We start from the raw sequence: 26,663 nt of genomic DNA, 5'->3' as shown, positions 1-26,663 counted from the left end.
TGTCCTGGACCCCTCTCCTTAGCTTTTTTGTTTTGTTTTGTTTTGTTTGTTTCTTTTGAGAGGGAGTCTTGCTCTGTCACCCAGGCTGGAGTGCAGTGGTGCAGAGCTCCACTCACTGCAAGCTCTGCCTCCCGGGTTCACGCCATTCTCCTGCCTCAGCCTCCCAAGTAACTGGGACTACAGATGCCCGCCACCACACCTGGCTATTTTTTTTTTTGTATTTTTGGTAGAGACGGGGTTTCACTGTGTTAGCCAGGATGATCTCGATCTCCTGACCTTGTCATCTGCCCACCTCAGCCTCCCAAAGTACTGGGATTACAGACGTGAGCCACCACGCCTGGCCGGCTTTGTTCTTTTCTTATACATTACCCCATAGATCCTCCATTGATACTTCAACAAGTCTTATATTTTATCCAGTTAATTTTATTTTATTTTTTATTTAAGACAGTATCTCACCCTGTTGCCCAGGATGGAGTGCAGTGACATGATCACGCTCACTGCAGCCTCAACCTCTCCTGGGGGCTCAGGTGATCCTCCCACCTCAGCCTCCCGAGTAGCTGGGACTACAGATGTATACCACCACATTTGGCTAATTTGGGGTTTTTTTTTTTTTTTTAGGGACTGGGTTTCGCCATGTTACCCAGGCTGGTCTTGAACTCCTGGGCTCAAGCAATCTGCCCACCTTGGCCTCCCAAAGTGCCAGGATTACAGATGTGAGCCATTGTGTGCAGCCTTATTTTTTTATATTCCATGATAAACTTAAGAATATATAATTATGGCCAGGCACAGTGGCCCATGCCTATAATCCCAGCACTTTGGGAGGCCGAGGCGGGCGGATCACCTCAGGTCAGGAGTTCAAGACCAGCCTGGCCAACATGATGAAATCCCATCTCTATTAAAAATACAAAAATTAGCTGGTGTGGTGGCAGACACCTGTAATCCCAGCTACTCAGGAGTCTGAGGCAGGAGATTCGCTTGAACTTGGGAGGCAGAGGTTGCAGTGAGGTGAGCTTGTGCCAGTGCACTCCAGCCTGGGTGATAGAGTGAGACTCCATCTAAAAAAAAAAAAACAACAACAAAAAAAGAATGTATAATTACCTTTATTGGTCAGTTTCCTCCAATATATAGGGATTGATAAGACTTTCAGGTATATTTTTGGTCACACTTTATAGATTCCTATGCTGTTGCCATTATGCTATTACTTAAGCTATATTATCAATGCATTTTAAATGACATTTTTATAAATATTTAGGTACTCTTTCATCTACTGGACAGAGTTCGAGAGTCCTCTACCACTGCAGACAAAGAAAAGATTGAGTCTGGAGGTGGCAATATTCTCATTCATCATTCAAGGGACACAGCCGAGAAGCAGTGGGCTGAGACATGGGTGTTAACATTGGCTGGAGTAGCAAGGATCTTCAACACTAGAAGATATTTGCTGCAACCTTTAGGTATACATATATTTTTTTCTGGTTATACAAGTAATCAATGTTAAAAGAAATTTAGAAAATACAGACAATTCTTTTAGAGTTCATATACAATGCTACTACCTAAGAATAATCTACCTTAACTTAGTCTTTATGTGTGGTGTGTGTGTAAGCATGTGTATTTTCATTTGTTTCATTGAGAAATTATTTAATGTGTACCTACTGTGGGCTAGCGTCTAGGGGAATACAATGAAAGGCAAAATACACATCATTCTTGCTATCATGGGCATGAGGAAGTACCCATAATTACATAAATAAAGGCAAAATTTCTACAATGGCATGTTACAAGGAATGGTACGTTGTGAGCTTCAGTAAGTATTTGACCTGGCCAATGAATTCCAGATGGGCTTTCCTGAGAAAGCAATAGTTTTCCTGAGATCTGAAGGGTAGGAGTTCATCAGGCAAGAGTAAGATGAAGTGTGGAGAGCCTTACAGTCAATGAGAGAATGTAAAAGAGACAAGAGAAGATTGAGGAAAAGAGATGGTGGACCCTAGCATGTTTAAAGGTCTAGAATGAAGAGAATAAGAAAGAGTTTGATTATCAAAGAGGTTGAGAGGTAATGAAAGGCCAGATCATCCAGATCATGTAGAATGTGTTAGGAGAAAGTTAGGAGGCTGGGCAGGGTGGCTCATGCCTATAATCTCAACACTTTGGAAGGTGGAGGCAACAGGATAGCTTGAGCCCAGGAGATTGAAACCAGCCTGAGAAATATAATGAGATCTTGTCTCTACAAAAATTTTTTTAAAATAAAAAATCATCCAAATGTGGTGGTGCACATCTGCACTCCCAGCTACTTGGGAGGCTGAGGTGCAAGGCTTGCTTGAGCCTGGGATGTGGAGGTTGCTGCAGTTAGCCAAGATTGTGCCTCTGCACTCAAGCCTTGGTGACAGAGTGAGACCCTGTCCCCACTCCAAAAAAGTTAGGATTTCATCCTAAGAACAATGAAAAAAACTAATAGATTTTAATTCATGATTTGACATGATCAAATATGCACTTCAAAAAGATCATAAAGTGCATATCTTAGTGTGCATGTAGAATGGAATGGCAACAAAGAAGGATGACATGATGTTGTTGGACTGGTTAGGAAACTGTTGGTTGTGTGTATCGGTGGTTCTCAAACGGCCCATTTTTCTCCCATAGGACATTTGGCAATTTTGGAGACATTTTTAGTTGTCATAACTGGGGAAGGTTGAGCATTACTGTCATCTGGGGAGGGTAGAGGCAAGGGTTGACACTACACATCTTACAGTGCACATTTTACAATGCAGCCTCCTATAACAAATAATTATCCAACCAGAAATGTCAATGGTACTAAGACTGAGAAACCCGGTTGCCGACTGTACTACTTTCAATTCTGGTGGTAATGCTGGTGTGCTGGTGGTGGTAGAAAAAGGTGAACAGAGATACTTTTGTACATAGTTATGAGCATGTTGTACACATTATTTTATCTATTTTATTATTTTGTGTTTGGCATTTTTTAAACTTCTTTGTGTTAAAGGACAAGCATATTTACTCATTCCATAGGCATTTTTATATGTTGTTCTTTATGTGCACTTTTTTCTCCTTTTTTCCAAAAATAATTTGCTGTGTCCGATCCATTTTGCATGTTAGGGCTTGGCATATGTATTTTTAAATATTGGGATTTTTTTCATGTAAAATTTACATACAGTGAAATGCACAAATTTTCACTGTACATTTGCTAAGTTTTGGCAAAATAAGCATTGTTTTTAGTACCTTCATGATATTTCTCTTAAAAGCTAAGAACTAATAGATTTAGTTTTTTTTTTTTTTTTTTATGGAGTCTCGCTCTTGTTGCCCAGGCTGGAGTGCAATGGCACGATCTTAGCTCACTGCAACCTCCGCCTCCCAGATTCAAGCAATTCTCCTGCCTCAGCCTCCCAAGTAGCAGGGATTACAGACAGGCATGCGCCACCATGCCCAGCTAATTTTGTATTTTTAGTAGAAATGGGGTTTCTTCATGTTGGTCAGGCTGGTCTCAAACTCCTGACCCCAGGTGATCTGCCCACCTTGGCCTCCCAAAGTGCTGGGATTACAGGTGTTAGCCACCACGCCCAGCCTAGATTTAGATTTTTTTTTAAATGAAGACATAAGACAATTAATGTCTTTGATCATTCTTTGTAACTTGATGACTAAGAAATGATATTTGTTATTTTAGAATAAGTTTTATATTTTTAACATAACCATGTGCAATATATAATTACATCTAGTCTTTTAGAGGGACTCCCTCTCTGACATAAAATATGTTAATAGAGAAATTGCTGGAGTTTTTCTCCCTAAATGGCACAGGATATTCTAAATCTGATATTAGGTCACCATTCTGATTGGCAAATGTAATGATTCATGAGACTTTTAAACTGTGATGGCAACAGGTAGAAGTGTTTTAATTGTTTGACATTTTAAAATGTAAGTTGTCAAAACTTTTAAACAGTTTACTTAAAATTCTGTGTTTTTATTGTATGTAAATTTTGCCTCTTTTTTTTTTTGAGATAAGAGTTTCAGAGTTTCACTCTTGTTGCCCAAGCTGGAATGCAGTGGTGTGATCTTGGCTCACTGCAACCTCCGCCTCCTAGGTTCAAGCTATTCTCCTGCCTCAGCCTCTGAGTAGCTGGGATTATAGGCGCCTACCACCATGCCCAGCTAATTTTTTGTATTTTTAGTAGAGACATTTAGGTTTCATCATGTTGGCCAGACTGATCTCAAACTCCTGATCTAAGGTGATCCATCTGCCTTGGCCTCCCAATGTGCAAGGATTACAGACATGAAGCCCAGCCCTCAATTTTTAATAAAAAGAATATGGTGGGGAAAGATGCATATAACTAGGCAGGTGTTATGGTTTGTCCAGAGTAGGCAGATAGTACCTATTGTTTTATACCAGACCTACTTCAAGCTTTTCTGTTAACCAACTGTTTTCTCAGGAATTTGGGGTTTATCCCTTTTTTAAAAAAATCTGGTCATTTATCACCTTTCCAAAGTGAAAGTTCTTAAACTTTGATTATTTATTTTACATGTTTCATAGCCTACTTATGTTGTACTGCTTTGGAAAATATCAACTTTCCTAATTTTTTACATCATTTTAATGTAGGTATGTGGATAATAATCCATGTTATTAACAAAGCCATTAGGCTTGTTTGCTGTAGTAAAAAGATGTGGCTGGACATGGTGGCTCATGGCTGTAATCCCAGCCCTTTGGAAGGCTGAGGCAGGAGGATTGCCTGAGCCCAGCCTGGGCAACATGGTGAAACCCTGTCTCTACAAAAAATACAAAAATTAGCCAAGCATGGTAGTGAGCATCTGTTGTCCCAGCTACTTAGGAAGCTGAAGTGGGAGGATCTCTTGAGCCCAGGAGTTCAAGACCAGACTGGGCAACATAGCAAGACCCACCCCATCACTAAAAAAAAAAATTTTTAAATAGATTAGCCAGGCATGGTGGCATGTGCCTGTGGTCCCAGCCACACTTGGGAGGCTGAGATGGGAGAATCACTTGAGCCCAGTGAGCCATGATCATACCACATGATGCTCTAGCCTGGGTAACAGAGTGCAATACCATCTCTTAAAAAAAAAAAAAAGAAAAAGAAAAAAATTCTGCAGCTCTAAAATAATTTAAATATGAAAACTAAAGTATAAAGTTAAGATTTATATGGAGTACGACATAGTTTATCTTAAATATTTAGACCAATAAAAAACATGTATTATACTGTCCTAAGTTACAACTTTTCCAATGATTCTCTGATTAAGAATGAGAACGTCTTACTTAATCATTAATAAAGGTAGATGGATAGACTGAAGATGTTACTGAAATGCTTTTTTTTTTTTTTTTTTTTTTTTTTTTTTTTTTTTTTTTTTTTTTTTTTTGAGACGGAGTCTTGCTCTGCCACCAAGGCTGGAGTGCAGTGGCCGGCTCTCAGCTCACTGCAAGCTCCGCCTCCCGGGTTCACGCCATTCTCCTGTCTCAGCCTCCCGAGTAGTTGGGACTACAGGCGCCCGCCTCGTCGCCCGGCTAGTTTTTTGTATTTTTTAGTAGAGACGGGGTTTCACCGTGTTAGCCAGGATGGTCTCGATCTCCTGACCTTGTGATCCGCCCGTCTCGGCCTCCCAAAGTGCTGGGATTACAGGCTTGAGCCACCGCGCCCGGCCCTGAAATGCTTTTGTTTCAACCTCATTGATTTATTTTTCTGTTCTCTTTAGGCAGAAGTTCTGGGAAATTGTATAAATATGTATAAGTACATACATATTTTGGGGTTTAAAATATTTTTTTATTTCAGTAGCTTTTGGGGTACAAGTGGTTATTGGTAACATGGGTGAATTGTATAGTGATGAAGTCTGAGATTTTAGTGCACCCATCACTTACCTGAGTTTTGTTTTTAAGATTGAAACATTATTTGATATATCCGTCATCCTCTTCTTGGTGCCCTTTGTTCCTATATCTGAAAATTTTTTTAATCGGATTTCTTGGTTGTGATAATTTTAATTCCCATTGTTAGTATCTTAGTACCTAGTCATATATTTTTCAGTTCTGTAGGATTTTAAGCAGAAAAATTAAGCAAATATGCTTTCAAGTGTCTAATATTAAGAGAAAATTTGATCACTTTTATAATAGTTTTTCTTCTCTTCCTAATATAGGAGATTTTTCAAGAGCTTGGGATGTTCTTCTTGACCATATACAATCAGCAGCACTCAGCAAAAACAATGAAGTATCTCTGGCTGCTCTGAAAAGCTTCCAGGAAATTTTACAGATTGTGTCCCCTGTCAGAGACTCGGATAAGCCTGAGACACCACCTGTAGTTAATGTACCTGTGCCTGTTCTTATAGGGCCCATATCAGGCATGAGCAGGCCATTTGTAAGAACAGATTCCATTGGAGAAAGACTTGGAAGATATAGTAGCTCTGAGCCACCCATTGTTACTGATGAGCTTGAAGATTTGAATCTATGGTGGGCTGCGTGGAATACCTGGTATAGAATTGGATCTGAAAGTACTAAGCCTCCTGTTACTTTTGATAAACTAACCTTTATTCCTAGCCAGCCTTTTCTTACAGCTTTAATTCAGATATTTCCAGCTCTCTACCAACACATAAAAACTGGTTTCAACATGGATGACTTGCAAAAGTTGGGAGTCATATTGCACAGTGCTATTTCAGTCCCAATAAGTTCAGATGCATCCCCTTTTATTCTTCCATCTTATACCGAAGCAGTTTTGACAAGTTTACAGGAAGCTGTACTTACAGCTTTAGATGTTCTCCAAAAGGTAATATAATTTGAGTGGCTATCTAAGTAATAATGCATATAGTTCTCTGAAATTTTTTGTTTTGCTATAGATTTGCAGGGATAAATTTTAGATCATCAGGATTGTTTTATATGTATACTTTGGGACAAACTGAGGATTGTCAAGATCTAGGTATTTTGAAAACTTGTGGTTTTCTGATGTATTTTGAAAGGTAATTCATGTATGTTTTGAATCTTAAAGAAGCTGCCTGCATCCTCATGTTTCACTTCACCAGGATTTTTGGTTTGTCCATGCAAGTCTTCACAAGAGGATATAATATTTGGAATAAAAGTTTTAGTAAAGTACTTTTATAATTAGAAAATTGATAAGCAGTGGGATTTTTAAAAATCTGTGCTTAAATTTAGCTCTGAAATTATTGAAAGCCTATATTAAAAAAAAGAAATTTATGAAAAGTATTTTTCCTCAGTTTTTAAAGAGATTTTTACTGTGTGTATTTTGTTATTGCAAAAAAAAAAACTATTCAGACAAACATCTAAAATTATGGAGCAAATTCAGATTAGCAAGCAAGACTAGATCAAATTCAAAGTGTTTTTTAGACTATCAAGATAAATTGATAGCACAATTCACAGTCATCAAAATGCTAAGCAAAAATCGCCAACTGAGTAGCCAGCCATTCCAACAAAGTAAAGACATTCTAATAAGATTGGAGTAAATCTAGATTCTGATCACACATGTTATCAGTAACCATTTGTGTAGTGTAAATTAGATTTCTGATTAACTGCATCTTACCCAACTGGAATGATAAAAATTTTCACAGTAAGAATTTCTACTGTACCATGATACCTCCTAATTACCTCTGGAAGAAGTTTAGCTGAGCAACAGTTCTTGAACTGTTTAACCCTAGTTGTGTTGTGCAGGAAATGTGAGGAAACTAAAAATAAAAGACTCTGGCATTTAAAAAAATTCAGTGTAGGGATATTGGTTTTCTACAATTGAACTCAAAATACCCATCTTTATTTTCAATGAGGAAGAAAAGTAGCCTGTCAGTAATTACCCACCCTGTCCTTGGACATGCAAATAAGTTGCTTATAGACTTCAGGGGATGGAAGAGTTATCCTATCAGAAAAGAAAATAAGACATAGGCCTTTTGAGATACCCGTAATTTGGTACTGTCATTCAGATCTTTGATTCAGGTTTTTATATATGTGTACAGGATAAACAAGAAACAACTTTTTTTTTTTTCAGAAAAAAGTGTAAATTTTATTTTTAAAAAACTCTGCTTTAGCAGTGAGAGGAAAAGTGAAATCATTTATCCCAACTACTAGTAATTTGTTCTGAGCTTTTAATAGCTTTGAAAACAAAATATACCTTCAGTCTGAAACTTAGGAAGGGTTATTGTTGTTCATTTATATTATTTAAAAGTATTAATGTTCACACTAGCCATTGTTGTGTTGTATGATTACCTAAATGATGTTTCGTAGACCTTGAATGTAAGATTTTTAATGGGTTTCTAGTATCCCCTAACAGAAAAACATATATTTTATTATCAGAGTGTTTTTATATTTTCTTCCACAGGTATGAGAAAATTTTTGCACAAGCCAAATATACTTGCTTTTGGACTTTATCCTTAAACTAATAGTTATCCAGCAAAACATTTTATAGATAGAAAGCTATTTTCTTTCCTACGAGAAAAACTGATTTCTGGTATCATGTTTCCTTTCTAAAGGGGAGCATTTATGTTGTTCTTCCTCAGTGCTTTTATATTGTTTAGGACTTCAAGTTCTCAGTCTTCTCTTTGTTCTCAAATCACCAGTTCCCCGCCAAGCTGACTTAGTTATATGTGCTAATTTATTTATTTATTTATTGCCAAGTTATTTTAGCATACGTAGAGGAGCTGGGAATTTAATTGTCTGCTTTCTGTATGTGCTATACTGTAAGTCCTGAGGTCAGGAAACTGCATCTGTCTTATTTATTGCTAAACTTCTTAGTCAGATGGCTGGATACTGTATCTGCATTCATCACCAGGGCTGCCGGAGTTGTACTCTAGGAGACAATATCACATTGTATGTGAATGATGCCCTTGGAGTTGTGTAACAAAGCCCTGTCTTCTAAGCAGCATGGGCAAGTTTCTTAATCTTTCCATACTTCAGTTTCCTCATCTATAAAGTAAAAATAATAAATCTACAACTTTTTGCTTGTTAAATGGGATATTTGTAAGGCACTTAGTGCCTGGCATGAGTTAAACATCCAGTAAATGTTAGCTGTTGTTATTTTCATCATCAAGTTCTCTAGCAAAGGCCTTAGTACATGCCAGGCACTGAAAAGATTATTGTTAAATGAGTTAGTAAGTGAAACCTTAAACAATATAAGAAATTAGGTGTTCAATATTTTTTCTTGTCTTCAAATAGACAGCTTTCAAGGACTAATAGAAAATATTATCTAGATTGCTTATCAATTCTTAGCTTTTGGACTAAAATTTGTTATCAGGGTTAGTCTATAGATTTTTCTGATATTCAGATTTCAGAATACTGAAGAAAAGCCCGTAAAAACTTCTTAGATGCAGTTTGTTGTTAAAAAATTGTAGGTTCCAAATTATGCATTTTAAAGTCCGAAAATTGCTCTATACATCAACTATAACACTATTAGTACGTTTTCTTATTATAAAGGACCATTGAAAATCAAAATGCATAGTCAGTCATTAATTTGTGTTAAGATACTTACAAAGAAATTATAATACTTAGTTTTCTCAGGTACCCATATGTGGTTTTTTGTTGTTGTTAGTCGTTGAAAATAAAATAATTCACTTAGAGTAATTCAGTCTCTTTTTCCACAGTAATTACTACTTGTTTACTTCTAGGAGTTAAGATCCAGCAAGAGGTTAATGAGGAAGAAAGTAGAACTATTACAAGCAGTCAGTAAAGAGAATTTTTAGAGTGCATGAATTTTTAGAGTGCATTAATTTTACTATTCAAATTCTTCATTATTTCTGAGAAAAAAATACTGAGACATGGTGTTAGATGTCTTTATACTACTTTCTTACATTATAATTATAGGACAATCAAACTTAGGTATGGGTAGTACTTGCATATCTACTTTATATCTCAGTGCAGTTTTATGTAAAAGTTCCATTAGAGCTAAATGGCTACATCTCCTCTGAGGGAAAATAAAACTAATATGGTATCTGATAAGCTAAAAGCCATGGAGTGCATAAAATAAACTTTGTACATACTGTTTTTTTTTTGTTTTGTTTTGTTTTTTGAGACGGCATCTCGCTCTGTCGCCCAGGCTGGAGTGCAGTGGCCAGATCTCAGCTCACTGCAAGCTCCGCCTCCCGGGTTTACGCCATTCTCCTGCCTCAGCCTCCGGAGTAGCTGGGACTACAGGCGCCCGCCACCACGCCCAGCTAGTTTTTTTTGTATTTTTAGTAGAGACGGGGTTTCACCATGTTATCCAGGATGGTCTCGATCTCCTGACCTCGTGATCCGCCCGTCTCGGCCTCCCAAAGTGCTGGGATTACAGGCTTGAGCCACCGCGCCCGGCCACATACTGTTTTTTAAGATATTTTTTTAAAAAGTTAAATGGTTTGAATTTTGGTTTAGTATTTTAAGAGGACCTACCCTCTCAGGCATAAAGTGATCATCCTTTTTGTCTTATAAAGCACAAGTATATTTTAGACTCTTCATAAATAAGATCATTAAATATTTTTCTCACAGAGAAAAATGAAGACTTAAACAAGAAAATATGAAAAGAAAAAATAAATTTGTGGCTAGAAAAAACCCAATTTAAGTATTTGCAACACATTTGAAATAATTAAAATCTGCAGTCTCATGATATGCATTTTATTCTTTCTTCCTATCAGATTATTTGAAGTAAGAAACCTAGAGAAACTAGTTACTATTTATTAAAATGTTTTCTTATATTAAAATATTTTAATTTATTTTAAATCAAATATATTTAGATACATTTTACATTAAATATACACAGCCCTGTTAAAAATTAATCCATACATTTCTTTTAGAAACAAATTTTCATAGATGACTTATTTTCCCAACTGCAACACACATGATTATTTGTTAAAGTTGGTGGACCAGGCATGGTGCAGAAATCAGATGTCATTTCAATGAACTGATATCACAGAATTTGAAGTCAGTGTCATCGTGGTCAGTGACACATTCTTAATGGCCTAATGGCTGTATTACTGAACAAATGATCAGATCGTAGAACCTGAGGACTGCCTGGGACTTCTCTTTCTTTGCCCTTTTTCTATTCTGTTAAGAAATAAATTACACTTTAAAACGCATTTTTTAGCTGATTAACAGTTTCAGCCTATACTTTATTCTGTAATAGTTTAAAATAGTTTGTGCCCTTTAGGGCTTAGTAATGCATAAAATAAGACAGTTTTTAAGATTCTCTGGTTAAATATATATACAGTAAAGAACTTATTGGAGTTCAGATTATGCATTCTAATGTTCTTATTTTGCTTTTATAGGCCATTTGTGTAGGACCAGAAAACATGCAGATAATGTATCCAGCTATATTTGACCAGTTGTTGGCATTTGTAGAATTTTCCTGTAAACCTCCACAGTATGGACAGCTGGAAACAAAGCACATTGCAAATGCAAAATATAATCAGGTAATTTCCTGTAAATTTTATTTACTTTGTAAGATTTCATGGCTTATAAATACAGATAGTTTCACTTAAGATGGACTTTGATTATCTCAGAAAAGGATACTTTTCACTTACAAATATATTTACACATGTCTGTTAACAGTTTAAGCTGAACAGAAATATTGTTTGGGAAACTAATTCTGTGTTCTTTTTATCCTCATTTATGACTTTCCTCTTCCAACTGGTTCTTCAGAAAGCTTGGCCTTTCGTATTACTCTGCAGTACATCTTTCTTGAAAAATATAAATTCCTTTGTACTTCTTTCTTGGTTGCCCCATCCCAATACAAAACAGCATCTAAATTCCTAAGTCTAATCTTACTTAAAATAGATACCTGCCATGCAAAATGAAGAAACTGTTTGTACTAAATAAGAAGTTGTACACTACTGGTGTGAAATGTAGTTGGATTTTACATAAAATATTTTTATAGCCATAGTTGGCAAATTTTAACTTGAAGTAAATTTCTGAATGCATGCACATGCTGATTTTGTTCACTCAATATAAAAATTATAATTTTATATCATCTGAAAGTAGTTTTAATATGTATTAACTTTTCTCATTCTATTTGTCTTGCAACACAATGGAATCACAATAGATCCAACTATTTGCACCGGTGAGTTAAATTTCCTAAAATTGTCCTAACCTATTGGCAACAAATAAAGTACATCTTTCCCGGTTCTTGGTAGAATGCTCTATGTGCTTTTTCAAATAGTTTTAATTTTTTCCTGGCTGAAAATTGTTTTTTTCATGAAGTACATATCTCTTTGAAAACTTTGCATGTAATATAATCTGACCTAAAACCAAGGCCTGAACTTTAAGACAAAGACGCTTTCTCTTTGAAAACAATATGATTAATTTAATCTTGTTTATTTTTAACTGCATGTGAAAATATTGCTTTCTAGGCGGAATGGGTAGCCTTGAATTATGTGCCGTTTGCTGAAAGGTCTTTAGAAGTAGTTGTGGATTTATACCAAAAAACAGCGTGTCACAAAGCAGTGGTGAATGAGAAAGTGCTCCAGTATATTATTAAGGTATCTTTTTTTCATTTCAACACTTTCATTAGATTGTGAGAACATTATTGAAATTATTCCTTAGGTAATATATTATCATTATATTGGGATAGATGGAAAATACAATTTGTACTATTATTTGTAGTGACTTTTCTCCAATATTCATGAATTGTATTTGGCAAGCCATTTTTCTAAAAGTTCTTTTTATTGAAAAATATTTTAACATAAATGTGCATTAAATTGGTTACAGTTCTTACATTTTCCCACATAACCCGATGAGAGGATTTCTTAGGACAATATTCCTCAAGGTTCAAGGTTGATGAGCATTCAGGGAGAAATTCACAATGCAGCCCATAAACTTAACTGAACATGCATGCTGACTTTTTTAAAGCCACTTTTTTAGTATATGGACAGCCATTTAAAAGATTCTTGTTGATTGTGTTCCATTCCTCTAAGGCTTATTTCTTGTTTTTCCCTATGTTTTGAAGGACTAGCCCTAAACCTTGTTCTTCCTCTAGCATGTGGATGTACCTTATGTTGATCATATAAATACCAGACCAACTTGAGCTGTCTTCTTTCAAGACTCATCTATCCCCACCTTTCTTCATTTGTGATTTTTTTCATTTTTCTTTCAGCATCTTATGCAAGGCTTATTAAGCCTTGGATACTTTAAGAATTTTCTCTCAACTGTGCTTACTATTCAAATTGTCATCCTCTTTCAGCTTTCCTTTGTTTCCATGTCCCTTAAATAATCTGTGGCCTTCACCTAGTTACCACTCACTCTTTGCCTATTGTGTGTTGGCTTACGTCCATATTGCTCTACAGAAACTGCTTTCTTAAAGTTACAAAAGACCAAATCTTCACATTCTCAGTCCTTCTCTAATGATTCATCTTCCCTATAGCATGGTACTGGCCTTCTGAAAGCTGAGCCTTCTGAAAGCTCTTTCTTCCCTTGACTTTTATGATACTTTTCTCTCCTCACTGCTTACCTCACCAAAGCTATCCTCTCTCTTCATTTATTGAGCATATTTTTAAAGCATCTTTCTACAAGGTACTATCAATTTTAAAATGAATAAAATCATTCTTACATTTAATAATGCAATATAGAGAAGAAAGGCAAACAAGTGATAATACACTATGTTAAGTGCTAGGTAAAGACCATAGTGGAGGCTTGGCAGATTGACCTATCTGAGCACATTTCTCGTCTTTAAAAGAAGGATGATACCAATACTACTTACATGTCTTATGTATATTAAGAGAATCCATTGAGATACAGCATTTAACGATGATTGCCAAGTAGTCACTGCTGAATAAAAATTGAGTTCCTCTGAAAGACAAAAAACTAAGTCAACTGCTGAGGGGATTTGGGCAAGAATTAATAGAGATGACACTTGAAAGAGTTAAGAGTTAGGTTAAAAGGGGGGAGGCAGGTATTATAGGTAAATTAAACAGTGTAAAAGATCATGGTATATATATATATATATTTTTTTTTTTTTTTTTTTTTTTGAGATGGAGTCTCGCTCTGTCGCCCAGGCTGGAGTGCAGTGGCCAGATCTCAGCTCACTGCAAGCTCCGCCTCCCGGGTTTACGCCATTCTCCTGCCTGAGCCTCCCGAGTAGCTGGGACTACAGGCGCCCGCTACCTCGCCCGGCTAGTTTTTTGTATTTTTTTAGTAGAGACGGGGTTTCACCATGTTAGCCAGGATGGATCATGGTATATTTTTAAGAAATGTTGGGAAATTTAGTTTGGGACCTGGGATATGTCTGAAAAAATAACTGTTGGTCTTCTAAGCAATCATAAGATCAGACTTTATTCTTTAACCATTGAAGGATTAAACACTAAAGAGTAATATAAATCAGTTTGTGTATTTTTTTTTTTTTTTAGAGAGACAGAGTTTTATTCTGTCACCCAGGCAGGAGTGGAGTGGCATAATTATAGCTTACTGCAGCCTCAAGCTCCTGATCTCATGTGATCTTCCTGCCTTAGCCTCCCAAATAGCTGGGACTACCACCACCCCCAGCTGAATTTTAAATTTTTTATAGAGACTGGATCTTGCTATGTTGCCCAGGCTGGTCTGAAACTCCTGGCCTCAGGCAGTCCTCTAACCTTCTCCCAAAGCACTAGGATTATAGGTGCGAGCCACTGTGCCTAGCGACAGTTTATACGTACACACACGCACACACACACACATACATACATATACATTTTTTTCTTTTTTTTTTTTGAGACAGAGTCTTGCTCTATTGCCTGGGCTGGAGTGCAGTGGCTCAGTCACTGCAGTCTCCACCTCCCGGGTTCAAGCAATTCTCCTGCCTCAGCCCCCTGAGTAGCTAGGAATACAGGCGCACACCACCATGCCTGGCTAATTTTTGTATTTTCAGTAGAGACGGGGTTTCACCGTGTTGGCCAGGCTGGTTTTGAACCCCTGACCTCAAGTGATCCACCCACCTCAGCCTCCCAAAGTGCTGGGATTAAAAGCATGAACCACCATGCCCAGCCACTCAGTTTGTATTTTTTTTTTTTTTTTTTATTTGAGACGGAGTCTCGCTCTGTCACCCAGGCTGGAGTGCAGTGGCCAGATCTCAGCTCACTGCAAGCTCCGCCTCCCGGGTTTACGCCATTCTCCTGCCTCAGCCTCCCGAGTAGCTGGGACTACAGGCGCCCGCCACCTCGCCCGGCTAGTTTTTTGTATTTTTAGTAGAGACGGGGTTTCACCGTCTTAGCCAGGATGGTCTCGATCTCCTGACCTCGTGATCCGCCCGTCTCGGCCTCCCAAAGTGCTGGGATTACAGGCTTGAGCCACCGCGCCCGGCTTCAGTTTGTATTTTTAAAGGAGTTAAATGATCTCTTTTCTATAATTCCATTTCATTGATGCCACTTACCACATTGTTTTTTGGTTAATTGGACAAGGCTCTTTCTCCAAAATTGTGAACCTTGTGGTGGCAGGTAATTACTGAGCACGTGCTGTATACTACTGCTTGTTTAGTTATGTAAACATTTTTAAAAATAAAATGTATAAATTGAATGGATCTGCTATGCTTAACGTTTTTCTTGATTTTAATAAAATATCAATTGCAGTAGCAAACAATACTTTTCTTTCATCTTAGCTTGAGTTATAAAATGTAAACTCAAAATGGCCCATATATCATTTAGTATTCTTTTGGTTGCAAATGACATACACTCAGGCTCTGACTAGCTTTAACAATAAAGGGAACTCTTGGGCATGCTTAATTGGAAAATTCAAAGATAGAGGAAGGGCTTTATGACTAGTTGATCCAGTGGTTCAGCAGTATCATCAAAAACCACATTTCTTTCTCTAGAAAGTTCTGCTAAGAATTGACCATATCGTTTGTTTCTCTTCCAAGCTGTAGGCCAGTAACAGGATTATATGTCCAATAGGAAGAGCGAGGAAGAGAGGGCGAGCGAGAGAGACAGAGAGAGTGTGTATGTTCATGCATACACACATTCACACACTTCTATTCTTCTTTTTAAGTTCCTAAAATTAATTTTTAGTGGATCAGCTTTGGTCCCATACCCACTCTTGAACCAATGATTATGGCCAGGGAAATTGATTGGATTCATTGGCTTAATCAACTTATCATCTCTTTGCCTGAATTCCCAAACTGGAAGTAGGGACAGTTCCTCCCAAAGCACATAGATTATATGGAAGTGGAAGGAGGGGAAGGGGATAAATAGATTCTGGGTGTGCTAATTATCTGTTAATGAAGGCATATTTCATGCTAATATGTAATGGTTAATATGTATACTGTATGAGTATTCAGTAATAATTTGTGTGGAAGATGATATTTGGTTTTATATCCTTGAAATATGAAAATGTTTCCACTCTTTCTTAGACCAGAATTTTTATGTAAAAGCAGAATTTTTACTCTAATGCAAATTGCCTGATAGTATGCCAAAACTGTTTGTCAATGGTGCTCTGTGTTAGTTCTTTATGATGTTTTGGTCAGTCTGGTGTTCTAATTGCCAGATGGAACTGTGATCAGAGAAATTCATTCTGAACCACCACATTAGTTCTTTTAATGAATAAAAGCCACCTATCTCAAAAGTTGATCAGTTGAAAAGATAAGTCACTATACTTAGTCACTATATATCTAGTTATTGTACATAATTCAAATGCTCTACTCCTGCACCCTCCGTGGTCAAATCTTAAATTATCAGTTTTACTGAACTATTTGGAGAAGGAAAAAAGTACACAAAAGTATTAGAGTAGGATATAAAATTCAAATAATTTTACAGATAGAACATACAACTTCAAAGTATTGACATTTTTTGCTGTGTTTACTCTTCCCTCACCATTAGTTGGAAAATACAGTCATGTACTGCTTAAGGACTGAGATACGTTCTGAGAGATGCATCATTAGGCCATTTCATCGTTGTCTGAACAGCATAGTGTACTTACACAAACCTAGATAGTATAGCCTACTTCACATCCATGCTATATGGTCTAACCTATATATGTGGCAGATGACTGTATAAGCAATATTGACCCTTTGCAGATGGGATATCCACATCAGCCAAATTATTTTTTGCTGGAAGAAATATGGCAGAATTTTCTTTTTCTTTTCTTTTTTTCTTTCTTTTTTCTTTTTTCTTTTCTTTTTTTTTTTGACACAGAGTCTCACTCTGTCGCCAGGCTGGAGTGCAGTGGCGTGATCTTGGCTCACTGCAACATCCACCTCCCGGGTTCAAGTGATTCTCTGTCTCAGCCTCCCGAGTAGCTGGGACTATAGGTGTGTGCCACCACACCCAGCTAAGTTTTGTATTTTTAGTAGAGATGAGGTTTCACCATGTTGGCCTAGATGGTCTTGATCTCTTGACCTCGGGAACCACCTGCCTTGGCCTCCCAAAGTGCTGGGATTAAAGGCTTGAGCCACTGTGCCCAGCCAGAATTTTCTAATTCCATAACGTCAGGTTAATAAAAGCTACAGAATTGTGTTTCCTACTCTTAACTTTTCAGATACTATCCCTGTTATTAATGATGAAAAACTGAGGTTCAAAAATGTTATTTATTTAGGCTCATTGTTTATAAGATAGAGATAGGATTTAAAAGTATATCTTTCCAGGCAGTATTTGAGGACCATGTCTGAGAATTGGCCTTTCTGGGAAGTAACCTCATTTTTTAAATGAAAATATAACCCTTTTTAAGATGAAAATACCTATGCTATTTTTTTTCTCTGCTGTAGTTTTTCTTACGTAATTAAAATTGTGTGTGTATGTTTTAATTAATGCTTATATTAAACTGTCTTTATTTTCAGACTCTTAGGGTTCCTCTGAGTTTGAAGTATTCCTGCCCTTCTGAAAGCACATGGAAACTAGCAGTATCCTCTCTCCTCAGAGTTCTTTCTATTGGGCTACCTGTTGCCCGGCAGCATGCTTCTTCTGGAAAATTTGACAGTATGTGGCCAGAACTAGCCAATACTTTTGAAGATTTTCTCTTTACTAAAAGGTCAGCTCATTCATTTTAAAAATTAAGACAATCTTTCAAGAAGTGGCACATTATATCTTCAGTTGCTCTAAAAACAGTTGTCTTTATTCATTAACAAAGTAATTGATTATTAAGGTTGCTAGATTGTATTAAAAACACACCTGGATTAGCCATTTATCCATTGGGTACATATCCATGAACAATGGAGATTTTTGCTTTTTGTATTATTTTTGGTTATAACACAGGAATATCATATATAAAACAATACGAATGCATCATATTTAAGCATTTTAACTTAATAAAACTAAGACGATTCCTTTTTTAATTTGATGCCCATTGAGCATTACAAGAGAAAAACAATGTTAGAAAATTAGTGCATTACCAGAATAAATCGGATGAGTGGCAATATAATGATCAGCTCTTTAAGATGTTTAGATTTGTCAGGGAATAACAATTTTCATTGTATGGTATCTAATTTAAAGCTTGTATTTAGGATGCTATTTTGACCCCTCACTGAACTGCTTACTGTAGGATGATTGGAACACAGACTACGTTTTTTGAATGAAGAATTTGCTGAGGTCCACCTAGAGCTGTGCTATTCAGTACAGTAGCAATCACTAGTTACAAATGACTAATTAAAACCAAACTTTAAATAAAATTAAAATTTTCTTCAGTCTCTCTAGGCATGTTTTAAGTACTCATTGCCATGGGTGACTAGCAGCTGCCACACTGGGTAGAGTAGATTATTGGACATTTCCATCATAGAAAGTTGTGTTGGGCAGGACAGATCTAAAGCGTGCCCTTTTACTAAATGTAGATTTGTCTGTAATAGCTGTAATAACCAGGCATTGTTTAATCCTTCTAGCACACATAATTATCCTTTGTGTTACAATGGTGAAATTCTTTTCTGATACAGAGCCTTGCTCTGTTGCCCAGACCCAAGTGCAGCGGTGTGATCACAACTCACTGCAGCCTCGACCTCCCAGACTCAAGCAATCCTCTCACCTCAGCCTCCTGAGTAGCTAGGACCACAAGTGCATGCCACCACACCTGGCTAATTTTTAAAATTTTTTGTAGAGATGGAGGGTCTCACTATGTTGTCTAGGTGTCTTGAACTCCTAGGCTCAAGTGATCCTCCCACTTCGGCCTCACAAAGTGCTGGGATTACAGACATGAGCCACTGCACCTGGCCAATTTTTTAAATGTTTGTATCCATCAATCATTTTTTGATATTGTAGAATAATACTGTCTACTGCTAAATAACTGTTTAACATTATTAGTTTGAAACCACTTAAATTATGGGTGTGATGTAGTTGAAGAAAAAACTACATTGGCATATGGATAATGATTGAGTCCACAACAGAATGAATTAACTGAAAAAAATTTTCTTTACTATTCTAATATGATTTAATTATTCAGTAAAGAAAATTTCTAGGGTGCAGAATATTAACTTGCATTTCCCCTATAAAAGTTTGTCTTGTATTTCAGAATTTAAAATAATAATAGGTGATCCTAATTTCTGTCTTGCAAGTGGTCAGACTTTGTTTTGTATTTTATATGTTTTTCACTTCTAGAAATGTTATTGATACCAATGTAAGCATACTGTGTTTCTGAAGGAAAAATTATATGCACTCATAAACTATATTCAAACAAATTATGTTTTCATCTTTAAAATAACTCTGAAAATTTGAGTTCCTTCATAGACCTGAGTCACTTAATTTGTGTCAAGCACATAGGTTGAGAAATTTAAATTTTTCCTTTTATTTTCTAATCGTCTATATATGCTTAATGCCCCATTAACAAATTGAATAAGCTTTCAGATCAGCTTTTTTTTTTTTTTTTTTTTGCAATGAGTAAAACTTCTTTAAGTATTGCTTTCCCTAGCCAGGTGTGGTGACACACCTGTAATCCCAGCTACTTTGGGAGGCTGAGGTGGGAGGATTGCTGAAGCCCAGGAGTTCAAATCCAGCCTGAACAACATAGCAAGATCCTGTCTATATATAAAAAAAAACTTTTTCTATGTAAAATAATATTTTATATAATTTTGTATCAATGCAGTTGTATAATTTCATTTAAAATTTTAGCTCTAAATTTAGAAGTTTTTGTTTGCTTGTTTTTGTTTTTCTTGAGACAGTTTTTCTGCTATCTTCCTTATTCTTGAGTTTCTTATTAAATATTCTTCACTTTCTGGATTTTATTCTTATTTTATTAAATCCCATTTTCCGGAGAGTTTTTTAATATAGAAAAGTGAACACTGGAACCAACGACCAAATAATAGTATTTTACATAATATTGTATCAATGTAGTTGTATAATTTCATTTCAAATATTTTGCTTGATTATGACTCTACTTACCTTAAAGGTTTGAATATGTTTGGTGTGTTGGAAAATACATTACTTAAGAAGCAGCCAGCATAGTGGATAAGAGCATTGGCTTGGCAACCAGACTACCTGGATTCAAATCCCAGTAGTACTACTTTGTACTGCTTTTTAGACAAGTTATTAAACCTTTCAGTGACTCATTTTTCTCACTGTTAAATGTCAGTAATAATGCTGCCTAATTTATAGGGTTATTTTGAGGATTAAATCACTTAAAATGAGTGAATGCTTAGAATAGTACCTGGCATGTAAATACTCTAAAATGCTTGTTACCACTATTATTGTCATTAATGTTTTTTCTTTCTTTTAGAAAAGGTGACATTATGCATGTTAATTCCTATGAAACAACTATATTTTAAACCAGAATTCTAAAGGCCAAAACTCTAAATAACTGAGACTTAGAAATTTAGCTCTAAATTTGGAGGTTTTTGTTTTATTAAGACAATGTCTTGATTTGTCACCCAGACTGCAGTGAAGTCGCATGTTCATGGCTCACTGCAGCCTTGACCTCCTGACCTCAAGTGATTCTCCCACCTCAGCCTCCCTTGTAACTCAGACTATAGGCGTACACCACCACACCCAGCTAATTTTTGTATTTTTTTGTAGAGACGGGATTTTGCCATGTTGCCCAGGCTTGGAGTTACTTTTAATGGCTAAAAAATAATAAAACTTCTAAATTCAGCCCTCAAGTAACACAGTATCAGTATTCCAAGTTGTGGTTATTCTAGTTACAGACTTAAGCTTTCTACTCCATGGAGTAGTTGATGAACACACTAAATTGAGAGTCAGGAGACCTGTGACCTGGTTCTGACTTGCTGTCTACTTTCTGTTGATCGTGAGCTGGTCCTTTCCCATCACTAGGCATTATTTTCTTTATTTGAAAGACAAAAAGAAGGCCAGCCGGAGTGTGTAATCCCAGCACTTTGTAAGGCCAAGTTGGGAGGATTGCTTGGGCCCAGGAGTTTAACACCAGCCTGGGCAACATAGTGAGACTCCGCCTCTACAAAAAAATTTTAAAATTAGCCAGGTGTGGTGACGTGTGCCTGTAGTCCCCACTACTTGGGATGCTGAGGTGGGATGATCGCTTGAGCCTGGGAGGTTGAGATTGCAGTGAGCTGTGATTATGCCACTGCACTCCAGCCTGGGCAACAGAGTGAGACCCTGTCCCAAAAAGAAAGATGAAAAGTTATTTGTTGGAGTAATTGTAAAGGTCCTTGAATGTTTTTAAACAGCCTTTTTAACTTACAGCTTATATTGGATAAAGCCAGTTTAGTTTTTGTTTCATAGATCAAGAATACTTTAAAGCTCAAATTGAAAGCTTTTATTGGTCAGTTGATACTAAAAATGCAGTGTTAAGAGAACTTAAAAACCATGCACATTTTCACAGTTTCATGAGAACAGGTTTTCTCTTTGTTTTTGTTTTCTAAATAATTGATAACTTTAGAGGTCATAAACTTTTAGATTTTAAACTTTACTTAATGCCACATAGGTACTATGTTCTATAGCTGAAGTTTATCAGTAGTATTTGAAGAGTAGCAAGATTATTTTGGAATGTTGCTTGGAATGACAAGACTTAATGAATTTAAATAAGACTAATACTTGATTATTTTTTATATTGGTACCTTTATAAATCCTTTAACCTAATTTATACTCTAAGACTTTAAGAATAAACATCTCTCTCTCTCTAATATTCCCCAACCTTTTTGATCTGCAAGATGCTTTGGCAAGGGAATACAGTAACACAGAAACTACAAATAAAATCAACTAGAAGAAAAGAAAGCCTTTGCGTGTCATAGAGGGCTATTATAAGTAAACAGTTTAAGAGAAAGAAAAAGTCAAAATTGAAAAACATAAGGACTGCAATTTGGTAAACACTTGAAGTCTGTTAGAAATTCATTCAGCCAACTTTGAATACCAAAACATGGTAGTTATCAAAGGAGACATAATGGGTGAGTGGGAAGTTATACAATTAATGATCTGTGGACCTTACATTAAAAATCACAAAGTACTGTGCAAAAGAATTGAAAACACATGTTCACACAAAAACTTGGACACTAATGTTCATAGCAGTGTTATTCATAGTAGCAAAAAAGTGAAAATAACCCAAATGTTTATCAACTGCTGTATAAATTGAATGTAGTATATTCATGCAGTGGAATATTATTCAGCCATAAAAAAGGATGAAGTGCTAATGCATGCTCTAACATGGATGAACATTTAAAACATAATGCTAAGTGGAAGAAACTAGACACAAAAGGCCATGTATTGTATGATCTAGTTTATGGGATATATCCAGAGCAACAAATCCATAGAGACAAAGTAGATTTATGGTTCCCAGGAGTGGGGGGAAGGGAGATAAGGGCGAGTGATTCCTTATGGGTACAGAGTTTTTTTGGGGGGGTGATCAAAATATTCTGGAATTAGAAATGGTGATGTTTGTACAACTTTATGAATATACTAAGGAACACTAAATTGTATATTTTAAAAGGGTGAATTTTATAATATGTAGATTATATTGCAACAAAAATTTTAATGTCATACAGAGAGAACTGACAAAAAGTACAAATAACACTTTATCAGTTTGAAGGCTCTTTTTTATTTTAAATAAAGATTCATGAAAATAAATTTTTAAAGATTACTGTAGTTTTCAAATTTAAGGAATTTAAAATCTTACATGACTCATTTGTAACCTGCAGTATTGACCATTTTCCCTTATAATTTATACGTAAATTCTGTTAATCAGCATTTTTAAAAGCTTGATCGATGTTTTTGATATGTTTGCTAGTTATAAATTAAATAACTATTAGTTATTCAGTTTTTAGTTTTATATGCTACTCTCTTCCCTCATCATATGATATCTTAAAAATCTAGTTCAGTGTTTCTGATATATGATCCAAATAGTATTAATGTTATTAATGTGTGTTGAAATAAACACACTAATATACCTTAGCACATGCTGTACACACTAAAAGTATTAATATTATTAGTGTGTATAGTTCTATAACATAGAAACATACTATAATATAGAAACAATATAGAAACACTGAACTATAATATAGAAATATACACACTAATAATATAGAAACATACACAGTAATAATATTATTTTTTTTTTTGCTTCTTCATTTTTTGTTGATAATCAACTCATCCTTAGTTACCTCCACCATCATCACAAATCTTTTAATATTACTAAGCCCTTACCTTCCTTGGTTATAAATTAAACACAACTTTTGTCTCTAGAGATGCAGATATAGTCTGTGAAGCTGCTTTGATGGCAGTGATTGTGAAATTCCTCTGATTGGTTCAGGTTTGGGTAAATTTCTTTCAATTTTTTCCTCTAGTTCCTACTACCAATTTATAGTTAGCTTAGGACTTGGACACCAGAATCTAAGTTCCGTGAGAAATGGACTGAGTCTATCTTGTTCACAGCTAGATCTTGAACACCCAAGAATATAATACCTGATGCAAAGTAGTTGGTACTCAGTAGATATTTGTTGAATGAAAAATGTCCAAATCAATGAAACCACAGTCTGATGCCCATATATTCCTGTATACAAAATTGTACATTATACTTAATATACAGAAGTGTATATTAAACCTAAATGTTCTAATACTATTTTTACATCTACAACATAAAAAAGAATAATGTAGGTTCAAATATCAGATAAATCTAGGTTTAGATTGTGGCCTTGTCATTTACTTAAAGTGTGTTCCCGGGCATATTAGTAGGGATTCTAAGTTTCAGTTCCCTCTTCTGTTGATTATGTGATAATTACTACATGGAATTGCTATGGGAGATTAATACAAATAAAGCTCATAGTACAGTGGCTGTCTAACTTTTTAGCTGTCATTATTCTAACAGTTATTACTATCCTCTTCTCAACTATTTTTAAATAGTATCTCGCTGTTTTGTTAACTTTATGTCCATTTTACTGTTCACTCTTATGAGCCACAGTCTGGAATCCACCTTGGTTCTCTCAGAACTATTGATTTCCTTTGTTCTTGTTGGAACAATTTTCTGCTTTAGAAAATCTGCATCAGTCCTCTTCTTTACAGATTTTCTCTCTTTATTTTAAAGATCTTTAATCCATTGTATTTGTTACAAATTAATGACTAATGGACTGTCTCTGAGTGAATAATTCAGCAGCTTCACTAAGGCTCTTTTAAATAACCACCAATATAAGTGAATTCAAGTAACACCACAATGGTAACTTCTGCTCTGCTGCAGATGATATATTTTTACCTTTCATTGTTTTTTCATTCATAATATCAAAAGAAGTTTAGTTCTACAGATTTTATTTAGTTCAAGATTGGACCTAGTGTTTTTGTAGTTAGAGTATCATGTTTGTAATTAGCTTAATCGTTTAAACTAATTACTTTAATTTATAATATTACTCTTCTAAATAAATAATAATGCCCCAACCTGGGTTGGAAGACATAATTTTTTGACATTTGAATACTGTTTATCTATTTTGTTTGTATTTGCAGGGAATATTTTATCTTTAAAAATCAAGTGTTTTGTTTATTTTTTTAGCATACCTCCAGATAATCTCTCTATTCAAGAGTTTCAAAGAAATGAAAATATTGATGTCGAGGTAAGGAAGCTATTTAAAATGTTTTCCTGTGACCATTTTTGAAACCAAATAGTAAAAGTGTTTTTGAACTATACAGTTGCTTTTCGAATAAAGTAATAGGTTAAGATTAAAACTGAAAGCATTAAAACTCTTACAGGTTAAATGTTGATGTTTAAAGGACTGACATTTTAGAAGTGACTTCCTTAAATTTGTTACAGTCTTGTGCTTTGTGCATGTTGTCCCAATACTTAGTTGTGTTCATTTAATAAGTTTAAAAAGAGTTGATTCAGTGAAATAAATCCATCAGTCGGGGGCATGTATTTGAGAGCTTCCTCTGCAGTTTGACATACCAGATGTTTCTGGTTCAAATTAATCAGTTGCTTGAATTTTTCAATTTTTAATCAGCTGTATATACAGCCTCTGGAATTCTTAAAGCAAATAGTGTTTTTTAAAGAATATATTTTGAGGCCAGGCGCAGTGGTTCATGCCTGTAATCCCAGCACTTTGGGAGGCTGAGGTGGGCGGATCACAAGATCGGGAGATCAAGACCATCCTGGCTAACTCGGTGAAACCTGGTCTCTACCAAAAATACAAAAAATTAGCCAGGCGTGGTGGCGGGCACCTGTAGTCCCAGCTACTCGGGAGGCTGAGGCAGGAGAATGGCGTGAACCCGGGAGGCGGAGCTTGCAGTGAGCCGAGATCACGCCACTGCACTCCAGCCTGGGCGACAGAGCGAGACTCCGTCTCAAAAAAAAAAAAAAAGAATATATTTTGAGGCTGGGAATGGTGACTCATACTTGTAATCCTAGTGCTTTCAGAGGCTGAGGCAGGAGGATTGCTTGAGACCAGGAGTTTGAGACCAGCCTATGCAACATAGCAAGACACCATCTCTACAAAAAAAAAAAATTTAAGTTAATTGGGCATGGTGGTTCACACCTGTAGTCCTAGTTACTTAGGAGACTGAGGTGAGAGGATCACTTGAGCTCAGGAGATGGAGGCTTCAGTGAGCTACGACTGTAACACTGTGCTTCAGCCTGGGCAACAGAGCAAGACCCTGTCTCTAAAAAAATAAAAGTAAAAAATAAGAAATATATTTTAAGGATTGTAAATGGAATTTAAATAAGCAGCTCTTGTGGTTGTGGATTTTTTTGTTGATGGTTAGGGTTTGGGAGGTTTTTTTTCTTTAAGTGGGATAGAGGAACTATAATATACATTTGGCTGGGTGCGGTGGCCCATGCCTGTAATCCCAGCACTTTGGGAGGCGGAGGTGGGCAGATCACGAGGTCAAGAGATCAAGACCGTCCTGGCTAACATGGTGAAACCTCATCTCTACTTAAAAAAAAAAAAATTAGCCGGGTGTGGTGGCGGGCCCCTGTAGTCCCAGCTACTCAGGAGGCTGAGGCAGGAGAATGGCGTGAACCCAGGAGGTGGAGCTTGCAGTAAGCCAAGATTGCGCCACTGCACTCCAGCCTGGGCAACAGAGCGAGACTCCGTCTCAAAAATAAATAAATAAATAAATGAATAAAGTATACATTTAAAATGCATAGGCATTATATGGAAACAAAATATTGCCTTTTGTGCCATTACTGTATTAAAGCTCTTGTGGACTTTAAAGGGCAAAATAACATACTACATGTTAGAAGTAAACTATTTGACAAAAATGAATATAACTTTAATTTCTCTTACAGCTGATAGTTTTTGGTTATAAAAAGTGATTTAAATGTTATTCTTAATCCTATTTTGAATATTTTAATTCTAACATGGGTAAATTTTCATATGCTGACTGTTTTTCTCTAGAACCCTATTTGCAGTTATCATGCTGAAGATCAACATTTGTCCAAATAGTAAACAGTTATG

General features: G+C 36.0%; 1 protein-coding gene across 3 annotated transcripts in view; it reads left to right on the top strand.

Moving 5' to 3' along the window:
• The window catches only part of MON2 (MON2 homolog, regulator of endosome-to-Golgi trafficking), a 131,411-nt gene that overhangs the window by 88,898 nt on the left and 15,850 nt on the right, over nt 1-26,663 (top strand). For 2 of the 3 annotated variants that reach the window (XM_030939325.1, XM_010381124.2), the window contains 7 exons: nt 1,253-1,451; nt 6,130-6,752; nt 11,221-11,364; nt 11,994-12,011; nt 12,301-12,429; nt 17,685-17,875; nt 24,767-24,827. In XM_030939325.1, the coding sequence (XP_030795185.1) occupies nt 1,253-1,451; nt 6,130-6,752; nt 11,221-11,364; nt 11,994-12,011; nt 12,301-12,429; nt 17,685-17,875; nt 24,767-24,827 (1,365 nt within the window). The remainder of the gene's footprint in view (nt 1-1,252; nt 1,452-6,129; nt 6,753-11,220; nt 11,365-11,993; nt 12,012-12,300; nt 12,430-17,684; nt 17,876-24,766; nt 24,828-26,663) is intronic. The other variant, XM_010381126.2, reaches the window with a different exon arrangement.

This window comes from Rhinopithecus roxellana, chromosome 10 (genome assembly GCF_007565055.1).
Source record: "Rhinopithecus roxellana isolate Shanxi Qingling chromosome 10, ASM756505v1, whole genome shotgun sequence".
NCBI lineage: Eukaryota > Metazoa > Chordata > Mammalia > Primates > Cercopithecidae > Rhinopithecus > Rhinopithecus roxellana.
The sequence above is the reverse complement of the archived record's forward strand: the minus strand, read 5'-3'. Positions and strand labels throughout refer to the sequence as shown.